At 42.6% G+C, this 21,520-nt stretch overlaps 1 protein-coding gene across 2 annotated transcripts in view; it reads left to right on the top strand.

The window, feature by feature from the left end:
- LOC109642290 (zinc-binding protein A33-like) overlaps positions 1-21,520 on the top strand; it is a 45,595-nt gene that overhangs the window by 22,112 nt on the left and 1,963 nt on the right. For both annotated transcript variants that reach the window (XM_069531801.1, XM_069531800.1), the window contains exon 5: positions 20,707-20,822. In XM_069531801.1, coding sequence (XP_069387902.1) covers positions 20,707-20,822 — 116 coding nt within the window. The remainder of the gene's footprint in view (positions 1-20,706; positions 20,823-21,520) is intronic.

Here is a 21,520-nt window from a genome sequence, read left to right as displayed (position 1 = left end):
AGGGGTCACACCACCAAATCTTAAACCAAAAGTACAAGATATTTTTGAATAACTTTTTTTCTGAAAGTCATAGAGACTTGGGCATTTCATGATTAATAAAGGGGAGCCTGCTACACACCCACACCGAATTTCAGCACGTTTCGAGCAAGCAGCGTGGAGTTATTCACCCTAAGGTGATATGGGTTAGGTTTGAAATTAGGGTTAGGGTTACAATTAGGGTTGTGATTAGGGTTAGGGTTAGGGCTGTGATTAGGGTTAGGGTTAGGGTTGTGACTAGGGTTAGGGTTAGGGATGAGAAGCCATTGGAGATCAAGATATTCTTGAATAACTTTTTTTCTGAAGGTCATAGAGACTTGGAAGTTGGTTCCATCCCAACTAATGTGGGTATGCCCGATCCATTGGTACCATCCGCGAGCTTCTACGACCTTCGGAAGGGGTCACACCACCAAATCTTAAACCAAAAGTACAAGATATTTTTGAATAACTTTTTTTCTGAAAGTCATAGAGACTTGGGCATTTCATGATTAATAAAGGGGAGCCTGCTACACACCCACACCGAATTTCAGCACGTTTCGAGCAAGCAGCGTGGAGTTATTCACCCTAAGGTGATATGGGTTAGGTTTGAAATTAGGGTTAGGGTTACAATTAGGGTTGTGATTAGGGTTAGGGTTAGGGCTGTGATTAGGGTTAGGGTTAGGGTTGTGACTAGGGTTAGGGTTAGGGATGAGAAGCCATTGGAGATCAAGATATTCTTGAATAACTTTTTTTCTGAAGGTCATAGAGACTTGGAAGTTGGTTCCATCCCAACTAATGTGGGTATGCCCGATCCATTGGTACCATCCGCGAGCTTCTACGACCTTCGGAAGGGGTCACACCACCAAATCTTAAACCAAAAGTACAAGATATTTTTGAATAACTTTTTTTCTGAAAGTCATAGAGACTTGGGCATTTCATGATTAATAAAGGGGAGCCTGCTACACACCCACACCGAATTTCAGCACGTTTCGAGCAAGCAGCGTGGAGTTATTCACCCTAAGGTGATATGGGTTAGGTTTGAAATTAGGGTTAGGGTTACAATTAGGGTTGTGATTAGGGTTAGGGTTAGGGCTGTGATTAGGGTTAGGGTTAGGGTTGTGACTAGGGTTAGGGTTAGGGATGAGAAGCCATTGGAGATCAAGATATTCTTGAATAACTTTTTTTCTGAAGGTCATAGAGACTTGGAAGTTGGTTCCATCCCAACTAATGTGGGTATGCCCGATCCATTGGTACCATCCGCGAGCTTCTACGACCTTCGGAAGGGGTCACACCACCAAATCTTAAACCAAAAGTACAAGATATTTTTGAATAACTTTTTTTCTGAAAGTCATAGAGACTTGGGCATTTCATGATTAATAAAGGGGAGCCTGCTACACACCCACACCGAATTTCAGCACGTTTCGAGCAAGCAGCGTGGAGTTATTCACCCTAAGGTGATATGGGTTAGGTTTGAAATTAGGGTTAGGGTTACAATTAGGGTTGTGATTAGGGTTAGGGTTAGGGCTGTGATTAGGGTTAGGGTTAGGGTTGTGACTAGGGTTAGGGTTAGGGATGAGAAGCCATTGGAGATCAAGATATTCTTGAATAACTTTTTTTCTGAAGGTCATAGAGACTTGGAAGTTGGTTCCATCCCAACTAATGTGGGTATGCCCGATCCATTGGTACCATCCGCGAGCTTCTACGACCTTCGGAAGGGGTCACACCACCAAATCTTAAACCAAAAGTACAAGATATTTTTGAATAACTTTTTTTCTGAAAGTCATAGAGACTTGGGCATTTCATGATTAATAAAGGGGAGCCTGCTACACACCCACACCGAATTTCAGCACGTTTCGAGCAAGCAGCGTGGAGTTATTCACCCTAAGGTGATATGGGTTAGGTTTGAAATTAGGGTTAGGGTTACAATTAGGGTTGTGATTAGGGTTAGGGTTAGGGCTGTGTTTAGGGTTAGGGTTGTGACTAGGGTTAGGGTTAGGGATGAGAAGCCATTGGAGATCAAGATATTCTTGAATAACTTTTTTTCTGAAGGTCATAGAGACTTGGAAGTTGGTTCCATCCCAACTAATGTGGGTATGCCCGATCCATTGGTACCATCCGCGAGCTTCTACGACCTTCGGAAGGGGTCACACCACCAAATCTTAAACCAAAAGTACAAGATATTTTTGAATAACTTTTTTTCTGAAAGTCATAGAGACTTGGGCATTTCATGATTAATAAAGGGGAGCCTGCTACACACCCACACCGAATTTCAGCACGTTTCGAGCAAGCAGCGTGGAGTTATTCACCCTAAGGTGATATGGGTTAGGTTTGAAATTAGGGTTAGGGTTACAATTAGGGTTGTGATTAGGGTTAGGGTTAGGGCTGTGATTAGGGTTAGGGTTAGGGTTGTGACTAGGGTTAGGGTTAGGGATGAGAAGCCATTGGAGATCAAGATATTCTTGAATAACTTTTTTTCTGAAGGTCATAGAGACTTGGAAGTTGGTTCCATCCCAACTAATGTGGGTATGCCCGATCCATTGGTACCATCCGCGAGCTTCTACGACCTTCGGAAGGGGTCACACCACCAAATCTTAAACCAAAAGTACAAGATATTTTTGAATAACTTTTTTTCTGAAAGTCATAGAGACTTGGGCATTTCATGATTAATAAAGGGGAGCCTGCTACACACCCACACCGAATTTCAGCACGTTTCGAGCAAGCAGCGTGGAGTTATTCACCCTAAGGTGATATGGGTTAGGTTTGAAATTAGGGTTAGGGTTACAATTAGGGTTGTGATTAGGGTTAGGGTTAGGGCTGTGATTAGGGTTAGGGTTAGGGTTGTGACTAGGGTTAGGGTTAGGGATGAGAAGCCATTGGAGATCAAGATATTCTTGAATAACTTTTTTTCTGAAGGTCATAGAGACTTGGAAGTTGGTTCCATCCCAACTAATGTGGGTATGCCCGATCCATTGGTACCATCCGCGAGCTTCTACGACCTTCGAAAGGGGTCACACCACCAAATCTTAAACCAAAAGTACAAGATATTTTTGAATAACTTTTTTTCTGAAAGTCATAGAGACTTGGGCATTTCATGATTAATAAAGGGGAGCCTGCTACACACCCACACCGAATTTCAGCACGTTTCGAGCAAGCAGCGTGGAGTTATTCACCCTAAGGTGATATGGGTTAGGTTTGAAATTAGGGTTAGGGTTACAATTAGGGTTGTGATTAGGGTTAGGGTTAGGGCTGTGATTAGGGTTAGGGTTAGGGTTGTGACTAGGGTTAGGGTTAGGGATGAGAAGCCATTGGAGATCAAGATATTCTTGAATAACTTTTTTTCTGAAGGTCATAGAGACTTGGAAGTTGGTTCCATCCCAACTAATGTGGGTATGCCCGATCCATTGGTACCATCCGCGAGCTTCTACGACCTTCGGAAGGGGTCACACCACCAAATCTTAAACCAAAAGTACAAGATATTTTTGAATAACTTTTTTTCTGAAAGTCATAGAGACTTGGGCATTTCATGATTAATAAAGGGGAGCCTGCTACACACCCACACCGAATTTCAGCACGTTTCGAGCAAGCAGCGTGGAGTTATTCACCCTAAGGTGATATGGGTTAGGTTTGAAATTAGGGTTAGGGTTACAATTAGGGTTGTGATTAGGGTTAGGGTTAGGGCTGTGATTAGGGTTAGGGTTAGGGTTGTGACTAGGGTTAGGGTTAGGGATGAGAAGCCATTGGAGATCAAGATATTCTTGAATAACTTTTTTTCTGAAGGTCATAGAGACTTGGAAGTTGGTTCCATCCCAACTAATGTGGGTATGCCCGATCCATTGGTACCATCCGCGAGCTTCTACGACCTTCGGAAGGGGTCACACCACCAAATCTTAAACCAAAAGTACAAGATATTTTTGAATAACTTTTTTTCTGAAAGTCATAGAGACTTGGGCATTTCATGATTAATAAAGGGGAGCCTGCTACACACCCACACCGAATTTCAGCACGTTTCGAGCAAGCAGCGTGGAGTTATTCACCCTAAGGTGATATGGGTTAGGTTTGAAATTAGGGTTAGGGTTACAATTAGGGTTGTGATTAGGGTTAGGGTTAGGGCTGTGATTAGGGTTAGGGTTAGGGTTGTGACTAGGGTTAGGGTTAGGGATGAGAAGCCATTGGAGATCAAGATATTCTTGAATAACTTTTTTTCTGAAGGTCATAGAGACTTGGAAGTTGGTTCCATCCCAACTAATGTGGGTATGCCCGATCCATTGGTACCATCCGCGAGCTTCTACGACCTTCGAAAGGGGTCACACCACCAAATCTTAAACCAAAAGTACAAGATATTTTTGAATAACTTTTTTTCTGAAAGTCATAGAGACTTGGGCATTTCATGATTAATAAAGGGGAGCCTGCTACACACCCACACCGAATTTCAGCACGTTTCGAGCAAGCAGCGTGGAGTTATTCACCCTAAGGTGATATGGGTTAGGTTTGAAATTAGGGTTAGGGTTACAATTAGGGTTGTGATTAGGGTTAGGGTTAGGGCTGTGATTAGGGTTAGGGTTAGGGTTGTGACTAGGGTTAGGGTTAGGGATGAGAAGCCATTGGAGATCAAGATATTCTTGAATAACTTTTTTTCTGAAGGTCATAGAGACTTGGAAGTTGGTTCCATCCCAACTAATGTGGGTATGCCCGATCCATTGGTACCATCCGCGAGCTTCTACGACCTTCGGAAGGGGTCACACCACCAAATCTTAAACCAAAAGTACAAGATATTTTTGAATAACTTTTTTTCTGAAAGTCATAGAGACTTGGGCATTTCATGATTAATAAAGGGGAGCCTGCTACACACCCACACCGAATTTCAGCACGTTTCGAGCAAGCAGCGTGGAGTTATTCACCCTAAGGTGATATGGGTTAGGTTTGAAATTAGGGTTAGGGTTACAATTAGGGTTGTGATTAGGGTTAGGGTTAGGGCTGTGATTAGGGTTAGGGTTAGGGTTGTGACTAGGGTTAGGGTTAGGGATGAGAAGCCATTGGAGATCAAGATATTCTTGAATAACTTTTTTTCTGAAGGTCATAGAGACTTGGAAGTTGGTTCCATCCCAACTAATGTGGGTATGCCCGATCCATTGGTACCATCCGCGAGCTTCTACGACCTTCGGAAGGGGTCACACCACCAAATCTTAAACCAAAAGTACAAGATATTTTTGAATAACTTTTTTTCTGAAAGTCATAGAGACTTGGGCATTTCATGATTAATAAAGGGGAGCCTGCTACACACCCACACCGAATTTCAGCACGTTTCGAGCAAGCAGCGTGGAGTTATTCACCCTAAGGTGATATGGGTTAGGTTTGAAATTAGGGTTAGGGTTACAATTAGGGTTGTGATTAGGGTTAGGGTTAGGGCTGTGATTAGGGTTAGGGTTAGGGATGAGAAGCCATTGGAGATCAAGATATTCTTGAATAACTTTTTTTCTGAAGGTCATAGAGACTTGGAAGTTGGTTCCATCCCAACTAATGTGGGTATGCCCGATCCATTGGTACCATCCGCGAGCTTCTACGACCTTCGGAAGGGGTCACACCACCAAATCTTAAACCAAAAGTACAAGATATTTTTGAATAACTTTTTTTCTGAAAGTCATAGAGACTTGGGCATTTCATGATTAATAAAGGGGAGCCTGCTACACACCCACACCGAATTTCAGCATGTTTCGAGCAAGCAGCGTGGAGTTATTCACCCTAAGGTGATATGGGTTAGGTTTGAAATTAGGGTTAGGGTTACAATTAGGGTTGTGATTAGGGTTAGGGTTAGGGCTGTGATTAGGGTTAGGGTTAGGGTTGTGACTAGGGTTAGGGTTAGGGATGAGAAGCCATTGGAGATCAAGATATTCTTGAATAACTTTTTTTCTGAAGGTCATAGAGACTTGGAAGTTGGTTCCATCCCAACTAATGTGGGTATGCCCGATCCATTGGTACCATCCGCGAGCTTCTACGACCTTCGGAAGGGGTCAGACCACCAAATCTTAAACCAAAAGTACAAGATATTTTTGAATAACTTTTTTTCTGAAAGTCATAGAGACTTGGGCATTTCATGATTAATAAAGGGGAGCCTGCTACACACCCACACCGAATTTCAGCACGTTTCGAGCAAGCAGCGTGGAGTTATTCACCCTAAGGTGATATGGGTTAGGTTTGAAATTAGGGTTAGGGTTACAATTAGGGTTGTGATTAGGGTTAGGGTTAGGGCTGTGATTAGGGTTAGGGTTAGGGTTGTGACTAGGGTTAGGGTTAGGGATGAGAAGCCATTGGAGATCAAGATATTCTTGAATAACTTTTTTTCTGAAGGTCATAGAGACTTGGAAGTTGGTTCCATCCCAACTAATGTGGGTATGCCCGATCCATTGGTACCATCCGCGAGCTTCTACGACCTTCGGAAGGGGTCACACCACCAAATCTTAAACCAAAAGTACAAGATATTTTTGAATAACTTTTTTTCTGAAAGTCATAGAGACTTGGGCATTTCATGATTAATAAAGGGGAGCCTGCTACACACCCACACCGAATTTCAGCACGTTTCGAGCAAGCAGCGTGGAGTTATTCACCCTAAGGTGATATGGGTTAGGTTTGAAATTAGGGTTAGGGTTACAATTAGGGTTGTGATTAGGGTTAGGGTTAGGGCTGTGATTAGGGTTAGGGTTAGGGTTGTGACTAGGGTTAGGGTTAGGGATGAGAAGCCATTGGAGATCAAGATATTCTTGAATAACTTTTTTTCTGAAGGTCATAGAGACTTGGAAGTTGGTTCCATCCCAACTAATGTGGGTATGCCCGATCCATTGGTACCATCCGCGAGCTTCTACGACCTTCGGAAGGGGTCACACCACCAAATCTTAAACCAAAAGTACAAGATATTTTTGAATAACTTTTTTTCTGAAAGTCATAGAGACTTGGGCATTTCATGATTAATAAAGGGGAGCCTGCTACACACCCACACCGAATTTCAGCACGTTTCGAGCAAGCAGCGTGGAGTTATTCACCCTAAGGTGATATGGGTTAGGTTTGAAATTAGGGTTAGGGTTACAATTAGGGTTGTGATTAGGGTTAGGGTTAGGGCTGTGATTAGGGTTAGGGTTAGGGTTGTGACTAGGGTTAGGGTTAGGGATGAGAAGCCATTGGAGATCAAGATATTCTTGAATAACTTTTTTTCTGAAGGTCATAGAGACTTGGAAGTTGGTTCCATCCCAACTAATGTGGGTATGCCCGATCCATTGGTACCATCCGCGAGCTTCTACGACCTTCGGAAGGGGTCACACCACCAAATCTTAAACCAAAAGTACAAGATATTTTTGAATAACTTTTTTTCTGAAAGTCATAGAGACTTGGGCATTTCATGATTAATAAAGGGGAGCCTGCTACACACCCACACCGAATTTCAGCACGTTTCGAGCAAGCAGCGTGGAGTTATTCACCCTAAGGTGATATGGGTTAGGTTTGAAATTAGGGTTAGGGTTACAATTAGGGTTGTGATTAGGGTTAGGGTTAGGGCTGTGTTTAGGGTTAGGGTTGTGACTAGGGTTAGGGTTAGGGATGAGAAGCCATTGGAGATCAAGATATTCTTGAATAACTTTTTTTCTGAAGGTCATAGAGACTTGGAAGTTGGTTCCATCCCAACTAATGTGGGTATGCCCGATCCATTGGTACCATCCGCGAGCTTCTACGACCTTCGGAAGGGGTCACACCACCAAATCTTAAACCAAAAGTACAAGATATTTTTGAATAACTTTTTTTCTGAAAGTCATAGAGACTTGGGCATTTCATGATTAATAAAGGGGAGCCTGCTACACACCCACACCGAATTTCAGCACGTTTCGAGCAAGCAGCGTGGAGTTATTCACCCTAAGGTGATATGGGTTAGGTTTGAAATTAGGGTTAGGGTTACAATTAGGGTTGTGATTAGGGTTAGGGTTAGGGCTGTGATTAGGGTTAGGGTTAGGGTTGTGACTAGGGTTAGGGTTAGGGATGAGAAGCCATTGGAGATCAAGATATTCTTGAATAACTTTTTTTCTGAAGGTCATAGAGACTTGGAAGTTGGTTCCATCCCAACTAATGTGGGTATGCCCGATCCATTGGTACCATCCGCGAGCTTCTACGACCTTCGGAAGGGGTCACACCACCAAATCTTAAACCAAAAGTACAAGATATTTTTGAATAACTTTTTTTCTGAAAGTCATAGAGACTTGGGCATTTCATGATTAATAAAGGGGAGCCTGCTACACACCCACACCGAATTTCAGCACGTTTCGAGCAAGCAGCGTGGAGTTATTCACCCTAAGGTGATATGGGTTAGGTTTGAAATTAGGGTTAGGGTTACAATTAGGGTTGTGATTAGGGTTAGGGTTAGGGCTGTGATTAGGGTTAGGGTTAGGGTTGTGACTAGGGTTAGGGTTAGGGATGAGAAGCCATTGGAGATCAAGATATTCTTGAATAACTTTTTTTCTGAAGGTCATAGAGACTTGGAAGTTGGTTCCATCCCAACTAATGTGGGTATGCCCGATCCATTGGTACCATCCGCGAGCTTCTACGACCTTCGGAAGGGGTCACACCACCAAATCTTAAACCAAAAGTACAAGATATTTTTGAATAACTTTTTTTCTGAAAGTCATAGAGACTTGGGCATTTCATGATTAATAAAGGGGAGCCTGCTACACACCCACACCGAATTTCAGCACGTTTCGAGCAAGCAGCGTGGAGTTATTCACCCTAAGGTGATATGGGTTAGGTTTGAAATTAGGGTTAGGGTTACAATTAGGGTTGTGATTAGGGTTAGGGTTAGGGCTGTGATTAGGGTTAGGGTTAGGGTTGTGACTAGGGTTAGGGTTAGGGATGAGAAGCCATTGGAGATCAAGATATTCTTGAATAACTTTTTTTCTGAAGGTCATAGAGACTTGAAAGTTGGTTCCATCCCAACTAATGTGGGTATGCCCGATCCATTGGTACCATCCGCGAGCTTCTACGACCTTCGGAAGGGGTCACACCACCAAATCTTAAATCAAAAGTACAAGATATTTTTGAATAACTTTTTTTCTGAAAGTCATAGAGACTTGGGCATTTCATGATTAATAAAGGGGAGCCTGCTACACACCCACACCGAATTTCAGCATGTTTCGAGCAAGCAGCGTGGAGTTATTCACCCTAAGGTGATATGGGTTAGGTTTGAAATTAGGGTTAGGGTTACAATTAGGGTTGTGATTAGGGTTAGGGTTAGGGCTGTGATTAGGGTTAGGGTTAGGGTTGTGACTAGGGTTAGGGTTAGGGATGAGAAGCCATTGGAGATCAAGATATTCTTGAATAACTTTTTTTCTGAAGGTCATAGAGACTTGGAAGTTGGTTCCATCCCAACTAATGTGGGTATGCCCGATCCATTGGTACCATCCGCGAGCTTCTACGACCTTCGGAAGGGGTCAGACCACCAAATCTTAAACCAAAAGTACAAGATATTTTTGAATAACTTTTTTTCTGAAAGTCATAGAGACTTGGGCATTTCATGATTAATAAAGGGGAGCCTGCTACACACCCACACCGAATTTCAGCACGTTTCGAGCAAGCAGCGTGGAGTTATTCACCCTAAGGTGATATGGGTTAGGTTTGAAATTAGGGTTAGGGTTACAATTAGGGTTGTGATTAGGGTTAGGGTTAGGGCTGTGATTAGGGTTAGGGTTAGGGTTGTGACTAGGGTTAGGGTTAGGGATGAGAAGCCATTGGAGATCAAGATATTCTTGAATAACTTTTTTTCTGAAGGTCATAGAGACTTGGAAGTTGGTTCCATCCCAACTAATGTGGGTATGCCCGATCCATTGGTACCATCCGCGAGCTTCTACGACCTTCGGAAGGGGTCACACCACCAAATCTTAAACCAAAAGTACAAGATATTTTTGAATAACTTTTTTTCTGAAAGTCATAGAGACTTGGGCATTTCATGATTAATAAAGGGGAGCCTGCTACACACCCACACCGAATTTCAGCACGTTTCGAGCAAGCAGCGTGGAGTTATTCACCCTAAGGTGATATGGGTTAGGTTTGAAATTAGGGTTAGGGTTACAATTAGGGTTGTGATTAGGGTTAGGGTTAGGGCTGTGATTAGGGTTAGGGTTAGGGTTGTGACTAGGGTTAGGGTTAGGGATGAGAAGCCATTGGAGATCAAGATATTCTTGAATAACTTTTTTTCTGAAGGTCATAGAGACTTGGAAGTTGGTTCCATCCCAACTAATGTGGGTATGCCCGATCCATTGGTACCATCCGCGAGCTTCTACGACCTTCGGAAGGGGTCACACCACCAAATCTTAAACCAAAAGTACAAGATATTTTTGAATAACTTTTTTTCTGAAAGTCATAGAGACTTGGGCATTTCATGATTAATAAAGGGGAGCCTGCTACACACCCACACCGAATTTCAGCACGTTTCGAGCAAGCAGCGTGGAGTTATTCACCCTAAGGTGATATGGGTTAGGTTTGAAATTAGGGTTAGGGTTACAATTAGGGTTGTGATTAGGGTTAGGGTTAGGGCTGTGATTAGGGTTAGGGTTAGGGTTGTGACTAGGGTTAGGGTTAGGGATGAGAAGCCATTGGAGATCAAGATATTCTTGAATAACTTTTTTTCTGAAGGTCATAGAGACTTGGAAGTTAGTTCCATCCCAACTAATGTGGGTATGCCCGATCCATTGGTACCATCCGCGAGCTTCTACGACCTTCGGAAGGGGTCACACCACCAAATCTTAAATCAAAAGTACAAGATATTTTTGAATAACTTTTTTTCTGAAAGTCATAGAGACTTGGGCATTTCATGATTAATAAAGGGGAGCCTGCTACACACCCACACCGAATTTCAGCACGTTTCGAGCAAGCAGCGTGGAGTTATTCACCCTAAGGTGATATGGGTTAGGTTTGAAATTAGGGTTAGGGTTACAATTAGGGTTGTGATTAGGGTTAGGGTTAGGGCTGTGATTAGGGTTAGGGTTAGGGTTGTGACTAGGGTTAGGGTTAGGGATGAGAAGCCATTGGAGATCAAGATATTCTTGAATAACTTTTTTTCTGAAGGTCATAGAGACTTGGAAGTTGGTTCCATCCCAACTAATGTGGGTATGCCCGATCCATTGGTACCATCCGCGAGCTTCTACGACCTTCGGAAGGGGTCACACCACCAAATCTTAAACCAAAAGTACAAGATATTTTTGAATAACTTTTTTTCTGAAAGTCATAGAGACTTGGGCATTTCATGATTAATAAAGGGGAGCCTGCTACACACCCACACCGAATTTCAGCACGTTTCGAGCAAGCAGCGTGGAGTTATTCACCCTAAGGTGATATGGGTTAGGTTTGAAATTAGGGTTAGGGTTACAATTAGGGTTGTGATTAGGGTTAGGGTTAGGGCTGTGATTAGGGTTAGGGTTAGGGTTGTGACTAGGGTTAGGGTTAGGGATGAGAAGCCATTGGAGATCAAGATATTCTTGAATAACTTTTTTTCTGAAGGTCATAGAGACTTGGAAGTTGGTTCCATCCCAACTAATGTGGGTATGCCCGATCCATTGGTACCATCCGCGAGCTTCTACGACCTTCGGAAGGGGTCACACCACCAAATCTTAAACCAAAAGTACAAGATATTTTTGAATAACTTTTTTTCTGAAAGTCATAGAGACTTGGGCATTTCATGATTAATAAAGGGGAGCCTGCTACACACCCACACCGAATTTCAGCACGTTTCGAGCAAGCAGCGTGGAGTTATTCACCCTAAGGTGATATGGGTTAGGTTTGAAATTAGGGTTAGGGTTACAATTAGGGTTGTGATTAGGGTTAGGGTTAGGGCTGTGATTAGGGTTAGGGTTAGGGTTGTGACTAGGGTTAGGGTTAGGGATGAGAAGCCATTGGAGATCAAGATATTCTTGAATAACTTTTTTTCTGAAGGTCATAGAGACTTGGAAGTTGGTTCCATCCCAACTAATGTGGGTATGCCCGATCCATTGGTACCATCCGCGAGCTTCTACGACCTTCGGAAGGGGTCACACCACCAAATCTTAAACCAAAAGTACAAGATATTTTTGAATAACTTTTTTTCTGAAAGTCATAGAGACTTGGGCATTTCATGATTAATAAAGGGGAGCCTGCTACACACCCACACCGAATTTCAGCACGTTTCGAGCAAGCAGCGTGGAGTTATTCATCCTAAGGTGATATGGGTTAGGTTTGAAATTAGGGTTAGGGTTACAATTAGGGTTGTGATTAGGGTTAGGGTTAGGGCTGTGATTAGGGTTAGGGTTAGGGTTGTGACTAGGGTTAGGGTTAGGGATGAGAAGCCATTGGAGATCAAGATATTCTTGAATAACTTTTTTTCTGAAGGTCATAGAGACTTGGAAGTTAGTTCCATCCCAACTAATGTGGGTATGCCCGATCCATTGGTACCATCCGCGAGCTTCTACGACCTTCGGAAGGGGTCACACCACCAAATCTTAAATCAAAAGTACAAGATATTTTTGAATAACTTTTTTTCTGAAAGTCATAGAGACTTGGGCATTTCATGATTAATAAAGGGGAGCCTGCTACACACCCACACCGAATTTCAGTACGTTTCGAGCAAGCAGCGTGGAGTTATTCACCCTAAGGTGATATGGGTTAGGTTTGAAATTAGGGTTAGGGTTACAATTAGGGTTGTGATTAGGGTTAGGGTTAGGGCTGTGATTAGGGTTAGGGTTAGGGATGAGAAGCCATTGGAGATCAAGATATTCTTGAATAACTTTTTTTCTGAAGGTCATAGAGACTTGGAAGTTAGTTCCATCCCAACTAATGTGGGTATGCCCGATCCATTGGTACCATCCGCGAGCTTCTACGACCTTCGGAAGGGGTCACACCACCAAATCTTAAACCAAAAGTACAAGATATTTTTGAATAACTTTTTTTCTGAAAGTCATAGAGACTTGGGCATTTCATGATTAATAAAGGGGAGCCTGCTACACACCCACACCGAATTTCAGCACGTTTCGAGCAAGCAGCGTGGAGTTATTCACCCTAAGGTGATATGGGTTAGGTTTGAAATTAGGGTTAGGGTTACAATTAGGGTTGTGATTAGGGTTAGGGTTAGGGCTGTGATTAGGGTTAGGGTTAGGGTTGTGACTAGGGTTAGGGTTAGGGATGAGAAGCCATTGGAGATCAAGATATTCTTGAATAACTTTTTTTCTGAAGGTCATAGAGACTTGGAAGTTGGTTCCATCCCAACTAATGTGGGTATGCCCGATCCATTGGTACCATCCGCGAGCTTCTACGACCTTCGGAAGGGGTCACACCACCAAATCTTAAACCAAAAGTACAAGATATTTTTGAATAACTTTTTTTCTGAAAGTCATAGAGACTTGGGCATTTCATGATTAATAAAGGGGAGCCTGCTACACACCCACACCGAATTTCAGCACGTTTCGAGCAAGCAGCGTGGAGTTATTCACCCTAAGGTGATATGGGTTAGGTTTGAAATTAGGGTTAGGGTTACAATTAGGGTTGTGATTAGGGTTAGGGTTAGGGCTGTGATTAGGGTTAGGGTTAGGGTTGTGACTAGGGTTAGGGTTAGGGATGAGAAGCCATTGGAGATCAAGATATTCTTGAATAACTTTTTTTCTGAAGGTCATAGAGACTTGGAAGTTGGTTCCATCCCAACTAATGTGGGTATGCCCGATCCATTGGTACCATCCGCGAGCTTCTACGACCTTCGGAAGGGGTCACACCACCAAATCTTAAACCAAAAGTACAAGATATTTTTGAATAACTTTTTTTCTGAAAGTCATAGAGACTTGGGCATTTCATGATTAATAAAGGGGAGCCTGCTACACACCCACACCGAATTTCAGCACGTTTCGAGCAAGCAGCGTGGAGTTATTCACCCTAAGGTGATATGGGTTAGGTTTGAAATTAGGGTTAGGGTTACAATTAGGGTTGTGATTAGGGTTAGGGTTAGGGCTGTGATTAGGGTTAGGGTTAGGGTTGTGACTAGGGTTAGGGTTAGGGATGAGAAGCCATTGGAGATCAAGATATTCTTGAATAACTTTTTTTCTGAAGGTCATAGAGACTTGGAAGTTAGTTCCATCCCAACTAATGTGGGTATGCCCGATCCATTGGTACCATCCGCGAGCTTCTACGACCTTCGGAAGGGGTCACACCACCAAATCTTAAATCAAAAGTACAAGATATTTTTGAATAACTTTTTTTCTGAAAGTCATAGAGACTTGGGCATTTCATGATTAATAAAGGGGAGCCTGCTACACACCCACACCGAATTTCAGTACGTTTCGAGCAAGCAGCGTGGAGTTATTCACCCTAAGGTGATATGGGTTAGGTTTGAAATTAGGGTTAGGGTTACAATTAGGGTTGTGATTAGGGTTAGGGTTAGGGCTGTGATTAGGGTTAGGGTTAGGGTTGTGACTAGGGTTAGGGTTAGGGATGAGAAGCCATTGGAGATCAAGATATTCTTGAATAACTTTTTTTCTGAAGGTCATAGAGACTTGGAAGTTGGTTCCATCCCAACTAATGTGGGTATGCCCGATCCATTGGTACCATCCGCGAGCTTCTACGACCTTCGGAAGGGGTCACACCACCAAATCTTAAACCAAAAGTACAAGATATTTTTGAATAACTTTTTTTCTGAAAGTCATAGAGACTTGGGCATTTCATGATTAATAAAGGGGAGCCTGCTACACACCCACACCGAATTTCAGCACGTTTCGAGCAAGCAGCGTGGAGTTATTCACCCTAAGGTGATATGGGTTAGGTTTGAAATTAGGGTTAGGGTTACAATTAGGGTTGTGATTAGGGTTAGGGTTAGGGCTGTGATTAGGGTTAGGGTTAGGGTTGTGACTAGGGTTAGGGTTAGGGATGAGAAGCCATTGGAGATCAAGATATTCTTGAATAACTTTTTTTCTGAAGGTCATAGAGACTTGGAAGTTAGTTCCATCCCAACTAATGTGGGTATGCCCGATCCATTGGTACCATCCGCGAGCTTCTACGACCTTCGGAAGGGGTCACACCACCAAATCTTAAATCAAAAGTACAAGATATTTTTGAATAACTTTTTTTCTGAAAGTCATAGAGACTTGGGCATTTCATGATTAATAAAGGGGAGCCTGCTACACACCCACACCGAATTTCAGCACGTTTCGAGCAAGCAGCGTGGAGTTATTCACCCTAAGGTGATATGGGTTAGGTTTGAAATTAGGGTTAGGGTTACAATTAGGGTTGTGATTAGGGTTAGGGTTAGGGCTGTGATTAGGGTTAGGGTTAGGGTTGTGACTAGGGTTAGGGTTAGGGATGAGAAGCCATTGGAGATCAAGATATTCTTGAATAACTTTTTTTCTGAAGGTCATAGAGACTTGGAAGTTAGTTCCATCCCAACTAATGTGGGTATGCCCGATCCATTGGTACCATCCGCGAGCTTCTACGACCTTCGGAAGGGGTCACACCACCAAATCTTAAATCAAAAGTACAAGATATTTTTGAATAACTTTTTTTCTGAAAGTCATAGAGACTTGGGCATTTCATGATTAATAAAGGGGAGCCTGCTACACACCCACACCGAATTTCAGTACGTTTCGAGCAAGCAGCGTGGAGTTATTCACCCTAAGGTGATATGGGTTAGGTTTGAAATTAGGGTTAGGGTTACAATTAGGGTTGTGATTAGGGTTAGGGTTAGGGCTGTGATTAGGGTTAGGGTTAGGGTTGTGACTAGGGTTAGGGTTAGGGATGAGAAGCCATTGGAGATCAAGATATTCTTGAATAACTTTTTTTCTGAAGGTCATAGAGACTTGGAAGTTGGTTCCATCCCAACTAATGTGGGTATGCCCGATCCATTGGTACCATCCGCGAGCTTCTACGACCTTCGGAAGGGGTCACACCACCAAATCTTAAACCAAAAGTACAAGATATTTTTGAATAACTTTTTTTCTGAAAGTCATAGAGACTTGGGCATTTCATGATTAATAAAGGGGAGCCTGCTACACACCCACACCGAATTTCAGCACGTTTCGAGCAAGCAGCGTGGAGTTATTCACCCTAAGGTGATATGGGTTAGGTTTGAAATTAGGGTTAGGGTTACAATTAGGGTTGTGATTAGGGTTAGGGTTAGGGCTGTGATTAGGGTTAGGGTTAGGGTTGTGACTAGGGTTAGGGATGAGAAGCCATTGGAGATCAAGATATTCTTGAATAACTTTTTTTCTGAAGGTCATAGAGACTTGGAAGTTAGTTCCATCCCAACTAATGTGGGTATGCCCGATCCATTGGTACCATCCGCGAGCTTCTACGACCTTCGGAAGGGGTCACACCACCAAATCTTAAATCAAAAGTACAAGATATTTTTGAATAACTTTTTTTCTGAAAGTCATAGAGACTTGGGCATTTCATGATTAATAAAGGGGAGCCTGCTACACACCCACACCGAATTTCAGCACGTTTCGAGCAAGCAGCGTGGAGTTATTCACCCTAAGGTGATATGGGTTAGGTTTGAAATTAGGGTTAGGGTTACAATTAGGGTTGTGATTAGGGTTAGGGTTAGGGCTGTGATTAGGGTTAGGGTTAGGGTTGTGACTAGGGTTAGGGTTAGGGATGAGAAGCCATTGGAGATCAAGATATTCTTGAATAACTTTTTTTCTGAAGGTCATAGAGACTTGGAAGTTGGTTCCATCCCAACTAATGTGGGTATGCCCGATCCATTGGTACCATCCGCGAGCTTCTACGACCTTCGGAAGGGGTCACACCACCAAATCTTAAACCAAAAGTACAAGATATTTTTGAATAACTTTTTTTCTGAAAGTCATAGAGACTTGGGCATTTCATGATTAATAAAGGGGAGCCTGCTACACACCCACACCGAATTTCAGCACGTTTCGAGCAAGCAGCGTGGAGTTATTCACCCTAAGGTGATATGGGTTAGGTTTGAAATTAGGGTTAGGGTTACAATTAGGGTTGTGATTAGGGTTAGGGTTAGGGCTGTGATTAGGGTTAGGGTTAGGGTTGTGACTAGGGTTAGGGTTAGGGATGAGAAGCCATTGGAGATCAAGATATTCTTGAATAACTTTTTTTCTGAAGGTCATAGAGACTTGGAAGTTAGTTCCATCCCAACTAATGTGGGTATGCCCGATCCATTGGTACCATCCGCGAGCTTCTACGACCTTCGGAAGGGGTCACACCACCAAATCTTAAATCAAAAGTACAAGATATTTTTGAATAACTTTTTTTCTGAAAGTCATAGAGACTTGGGCATTTCATGATTAATAAAGGGGAGCCTGCTACACACCCACACCGAATTTCAGTACGTTTCGAGCAAGCAGCGTGGAGTTATTCACCCTAAGGTGATATGGGTTAGGTTTGAAATTAGGGTTAGGGTTACAATTAGGGTTGTGATTAGGGTTAGGGTTAGGGCTGTGATTAGGGTTAGGGTTAGGGTTGTGACTAGGGTTAGGGTTAGGGATGAGAAGCCATTGGAGATCAAGATATTCTTGAATAACGTTTTTTCTGAAGGTCATAGAGACTTGGAAGTTGGTTCCATCCCAACTAATGTGGGTATGCCCGATCCATTGGTACCATCCGCGAGCTTCTACGACCTTCGGAAGGGGTCACACCACCAAATCTTAAACCAAAAGTACAAGATATTTTTGAATAACTTTTTTTCTGAAAGTCATAGAGACTTGGGCATTTCATGATTAATAAAGGGGAGCCTGCTACACACCCACACCGAATTTCAGCACGTTTCGAGCAAGCAGCGTGGAGTTATTCACCCTAAGGTGATATGGGTTAGGTTTGAAATTAGGGTTAGGGTTACAATTAGGGTTGTGATTAGGGTTAGGGCTGTGATTAGGGTTAGGGTTAGGGTTGTGACTAGGGTTAGGGTTAGGGATGAGAAGCCATTGGAGATCAAGATATTCTTGAATAACTTTTTTTCTGAAGGTCATAGAGACTTGGAAGTTAGTTCCATCCCAACTAATGTGGGTATGCCCGATCCATTGGTACCATCCGCGAGCTTCTACGACCTTCGGAAGGGGTCACACCACCAAATCTTAAATCAAAAGTACAAGATATTTTTGAATAACTTTTTTTCTGAAAGTCATAGAGACTTGGGCATTTCATGATTAATAAAGGGGAGCCTGCTACACACCCACACCGAATTTCAGCACGTTTCGAGCAAGCAGCGTGGAGTTATTCACCCTAAGGTGATATGGGTTAGGTTTGAAATTAGGGTTAGGGTTACAATTAGGGTTGTGATTAGGGTTAGGGTTAGGGCTGTGATTAGGGTTAGGGTTAGGGTTGTGACTAGGGTTAGGGTTAGGGATGAGAAGCCATTGGAGATCAAGATATTCTTGAATAACTTTTTTTCTGAAGGTCATAGAGACTTGGAAGTTGGTTCCATCCCAACTAATGTGGGTATGCCCGATCCATTGGTACCATCCGCGAGCTTCTACGACCTTCGGAAGGGGTCACACCACCAAATCTTAAATCAAAAGTACAAGATATTTTTGAATAACTTTTTTTCTGAAAGTCATAGAGACTTGGGCATTTCATGATTAATAAAGGGGAGCCTGCTACACACCCACACCGAATTTCAGCATGTTTCGAGCAAGCAGCGTGGAGTTATTCACCCTAAGGTGATATGGGTTAGGTTTGAAATTAGGGTTAGGGTTACAATTAGGGTTGTGATTAGGGTTAGGGTTAGGGCTGTGATTAGGGTTAGGGTTAGGGTTGTGACTAGGGTTAGGGTTAGGGATGAGAAGCCATTGGAGATCAAGATATTCTTGAATAACTTTTTTTCTGAAGGTCATAGAGACTTGGAAGTTGGTTCCATCCCAACTAATGTGGGTATGCCCGATCCATTGGTACCATCCGCGAGCTTCTACGACCTTCGGAAGGGGTCACACCACCAAATCTTAAATCAAAAGTACAAGATATTTTTGAATAACTTTTTTTCTGAAAGTCATAGAGACTTGGGCATTTCATGATTAATAAAGGGGAGCCTGCTACACACCCACACCGAATTTCAGCATGTTTCGAGCAAGCAGCGTGGAGTTATTCACCCTAAGGTGATATGGGTTAGGTTTGAAATTAGGGTTAGGGTTACAATTAGGGTTGTGATTAGGGTTAGGGTTAGGGCTGTGATTAGGGTTAGGGTTAGGGTTGTGACTAGGGTTAGGGTTAGGGATGAGAAGCCATTGGAGATCAAGATATTCTTGAATAACTTTTTTTCTGAAGGTCATAGAGACTTGGAAGTTGGTTCCATCCCAACTAATGTGGGTATGCCCGATCCATTGGTGCCATCCGCGAGCTTCTACGACCTTCGGAAGGGGTCACACCACCAAATCTTAAACCAAAAGTACAAGATATTTTTGAATAACTTTTTTTCTGAAAGTCATAGAGACTTGGGCATTTCATGATTAATAAAGGGGAGCCTGCTACACACCCACACCGAATTTCAGCACGTTTCGAGCAAGCAGCGTGGAGTTATTCACCCTAAGGTGATATGGGTTAGGTTTGAAATTAGGGTTAGGGTTACAATTAGGGTTGTGATTAGGGTTAGGGTTAGGGCTGTGATTAGGGTTAGGGTTAGGGTTGTGACTAGGGTTAGGGTTAGGGATGAGAAGCCATTGGAGATCAAGATATTCTTGAATAACTTTTTTTCTGAAGGTCATAGAGACTTGGAAGTTGGTTCCATCCGAACTAATGTGGGTATGCCCGATCCATTGGTACCATCCGCGAGCTTCTACGACCTTCGGAAGGGGTCACACCACCAAATCTTAAATCAAAAGTACAAGATATTTTTGAATAACTTTTTTTCTGAAAGTCATAGAGACTTGGGCATTTCATGATTAATAAAGGGGAGCCTGCTACACACCCACACCGAATTTCAGCACGTTTCGAGCAAGCAGCGTGGAGTTATTCACCCTAAGGTGATATGGGTTAGGTTTGAAATTAGGGTTAGGGTTACAATTAGGGTTGTGATTAGGGTTAGGGTTAGGGCTGTGACTAGGGTTAGGGTTAGGGTTGTGACTAGGGTTAGGGTTAGGGATGAGAAGCCATTGGAGATCAAGATATTCTTGAATAACTTTTTTTCTGAAGGTCATAGAGACTTGGAAGTTGGTTCCATCCCAACTAATGTGGGTATGCCCGATCCATTGGTACCATCCGCGAACCCTAACCCTAATTGTGATTCACTCACACAATCATTCATACAGTGCATCTGTGGCCATCTTGCCCAGGGACACTTGAGCAAACAGAATGAGGAAGCCTGGGATTGAACAACCGTCTCCTCGCTCTTTCCCCTGAGCTACAGTTGCCCCAAAACAACCTTTCTTAGCCTTTAGGTGATGAAAACATGAACGGAGGAACAACTGATGAAATCATGATTATGATTATTATATTCAGTTTTATCATAGATCTCCCCAAACTGTTCACATCGGTCCTTTAAAGAAACCACAGTGTTTACACCGTCTATCATTTTATGACTGAAATTAAATTGTATATAATTTACACTTGTTTGACAGATGTGAAATGACTATAGACAAATACAAAACCCTTTTTTCTTCTTGTGTGAATTGATTGTATGTGATGAATGATGATCTTTAGTGTGTCTTTCCTTCTTTTCAGGGTTGTTGACTCTTTTTTTCTCTCTCTCTCTCTCAGGGCTGAGAGTTTGTTTGAGCGCCCTCCAGAGGTGGGTGTTGATCTGCAGTCAGGAGAGTTTCTGGGTCCTCTACAGTACAGGACCTGGAGGAAGATGAGCTCCATTTTCCTGCCAGGTACGAACACACACACACACACACACACACACACACACACACACACACACACACACACAAATGTAATGAGTAGCAATTATTCTTTTGTGTTGGTTAAGCTGCTAAAACACTGGATCATTCTGCACAATAGCACCCTTTGTTTCACACACATGACTTTCCAGCCACACCTACAGTTTGTAGGCGCTCAGTAATTTTGTTAGAAGTAAAAGCTACTCCAGTGTCACAGAAACAGCTGTTTTAACAAACTGTGTGTGTGTGGATATTATTTGGATTTTTAATATTTTATGAATTAAACATTTAGCAATTTTTTTTATTCTTTCACAACATAAATTTGTTTTGTTTCAAAGCAACTTGGGGGCAAAGTGTGAACTTTTTCATTTATTTAATTTGCTTACATGTAAAAGGTAAATGTATAATTTTTCAATTAAAGGACGTAAATATCCTTAAATTCCAAAAGTCAAGCAACACTTCAGGTGTTGTTGAGGCCGTAACACGAGACAGAAGTACCGGATTAAATGAATCTCTGGAATTACATCACAGTTTTCTATGTTGACGCACTATTTCATTAATATTTTATCTGTATCCATGTACCTGACGCTCTTATTGAGCTCGTCTTACTCTAATTGAGCAGGTTGGCTTTCAATATCTTGCTGAAGGTCACTGTCGAAGAGTCATGCTCAGGTCATTCTCCACAACCA

This window comes from Paralichthys olivaceus, chromosome 9, assembly GCF_024713975.1.
Source record: "Paralichthys olivaceus isolate ysfri-2021 chromosome 9, ASM2471397v2, whole genome shotgun sequence".
Lineage (NCBI taxonomy): Eukaryota > Metazoa > Chordata > Actinopteri > Pleuronectiformes > Paralichthyidae > Paralichthys > Paralichthys olivaceus.
Note: the sequence above shows the minus strand (reverse complement) of the source record. Positions and strands in the feature narration are given on the sequence as shown.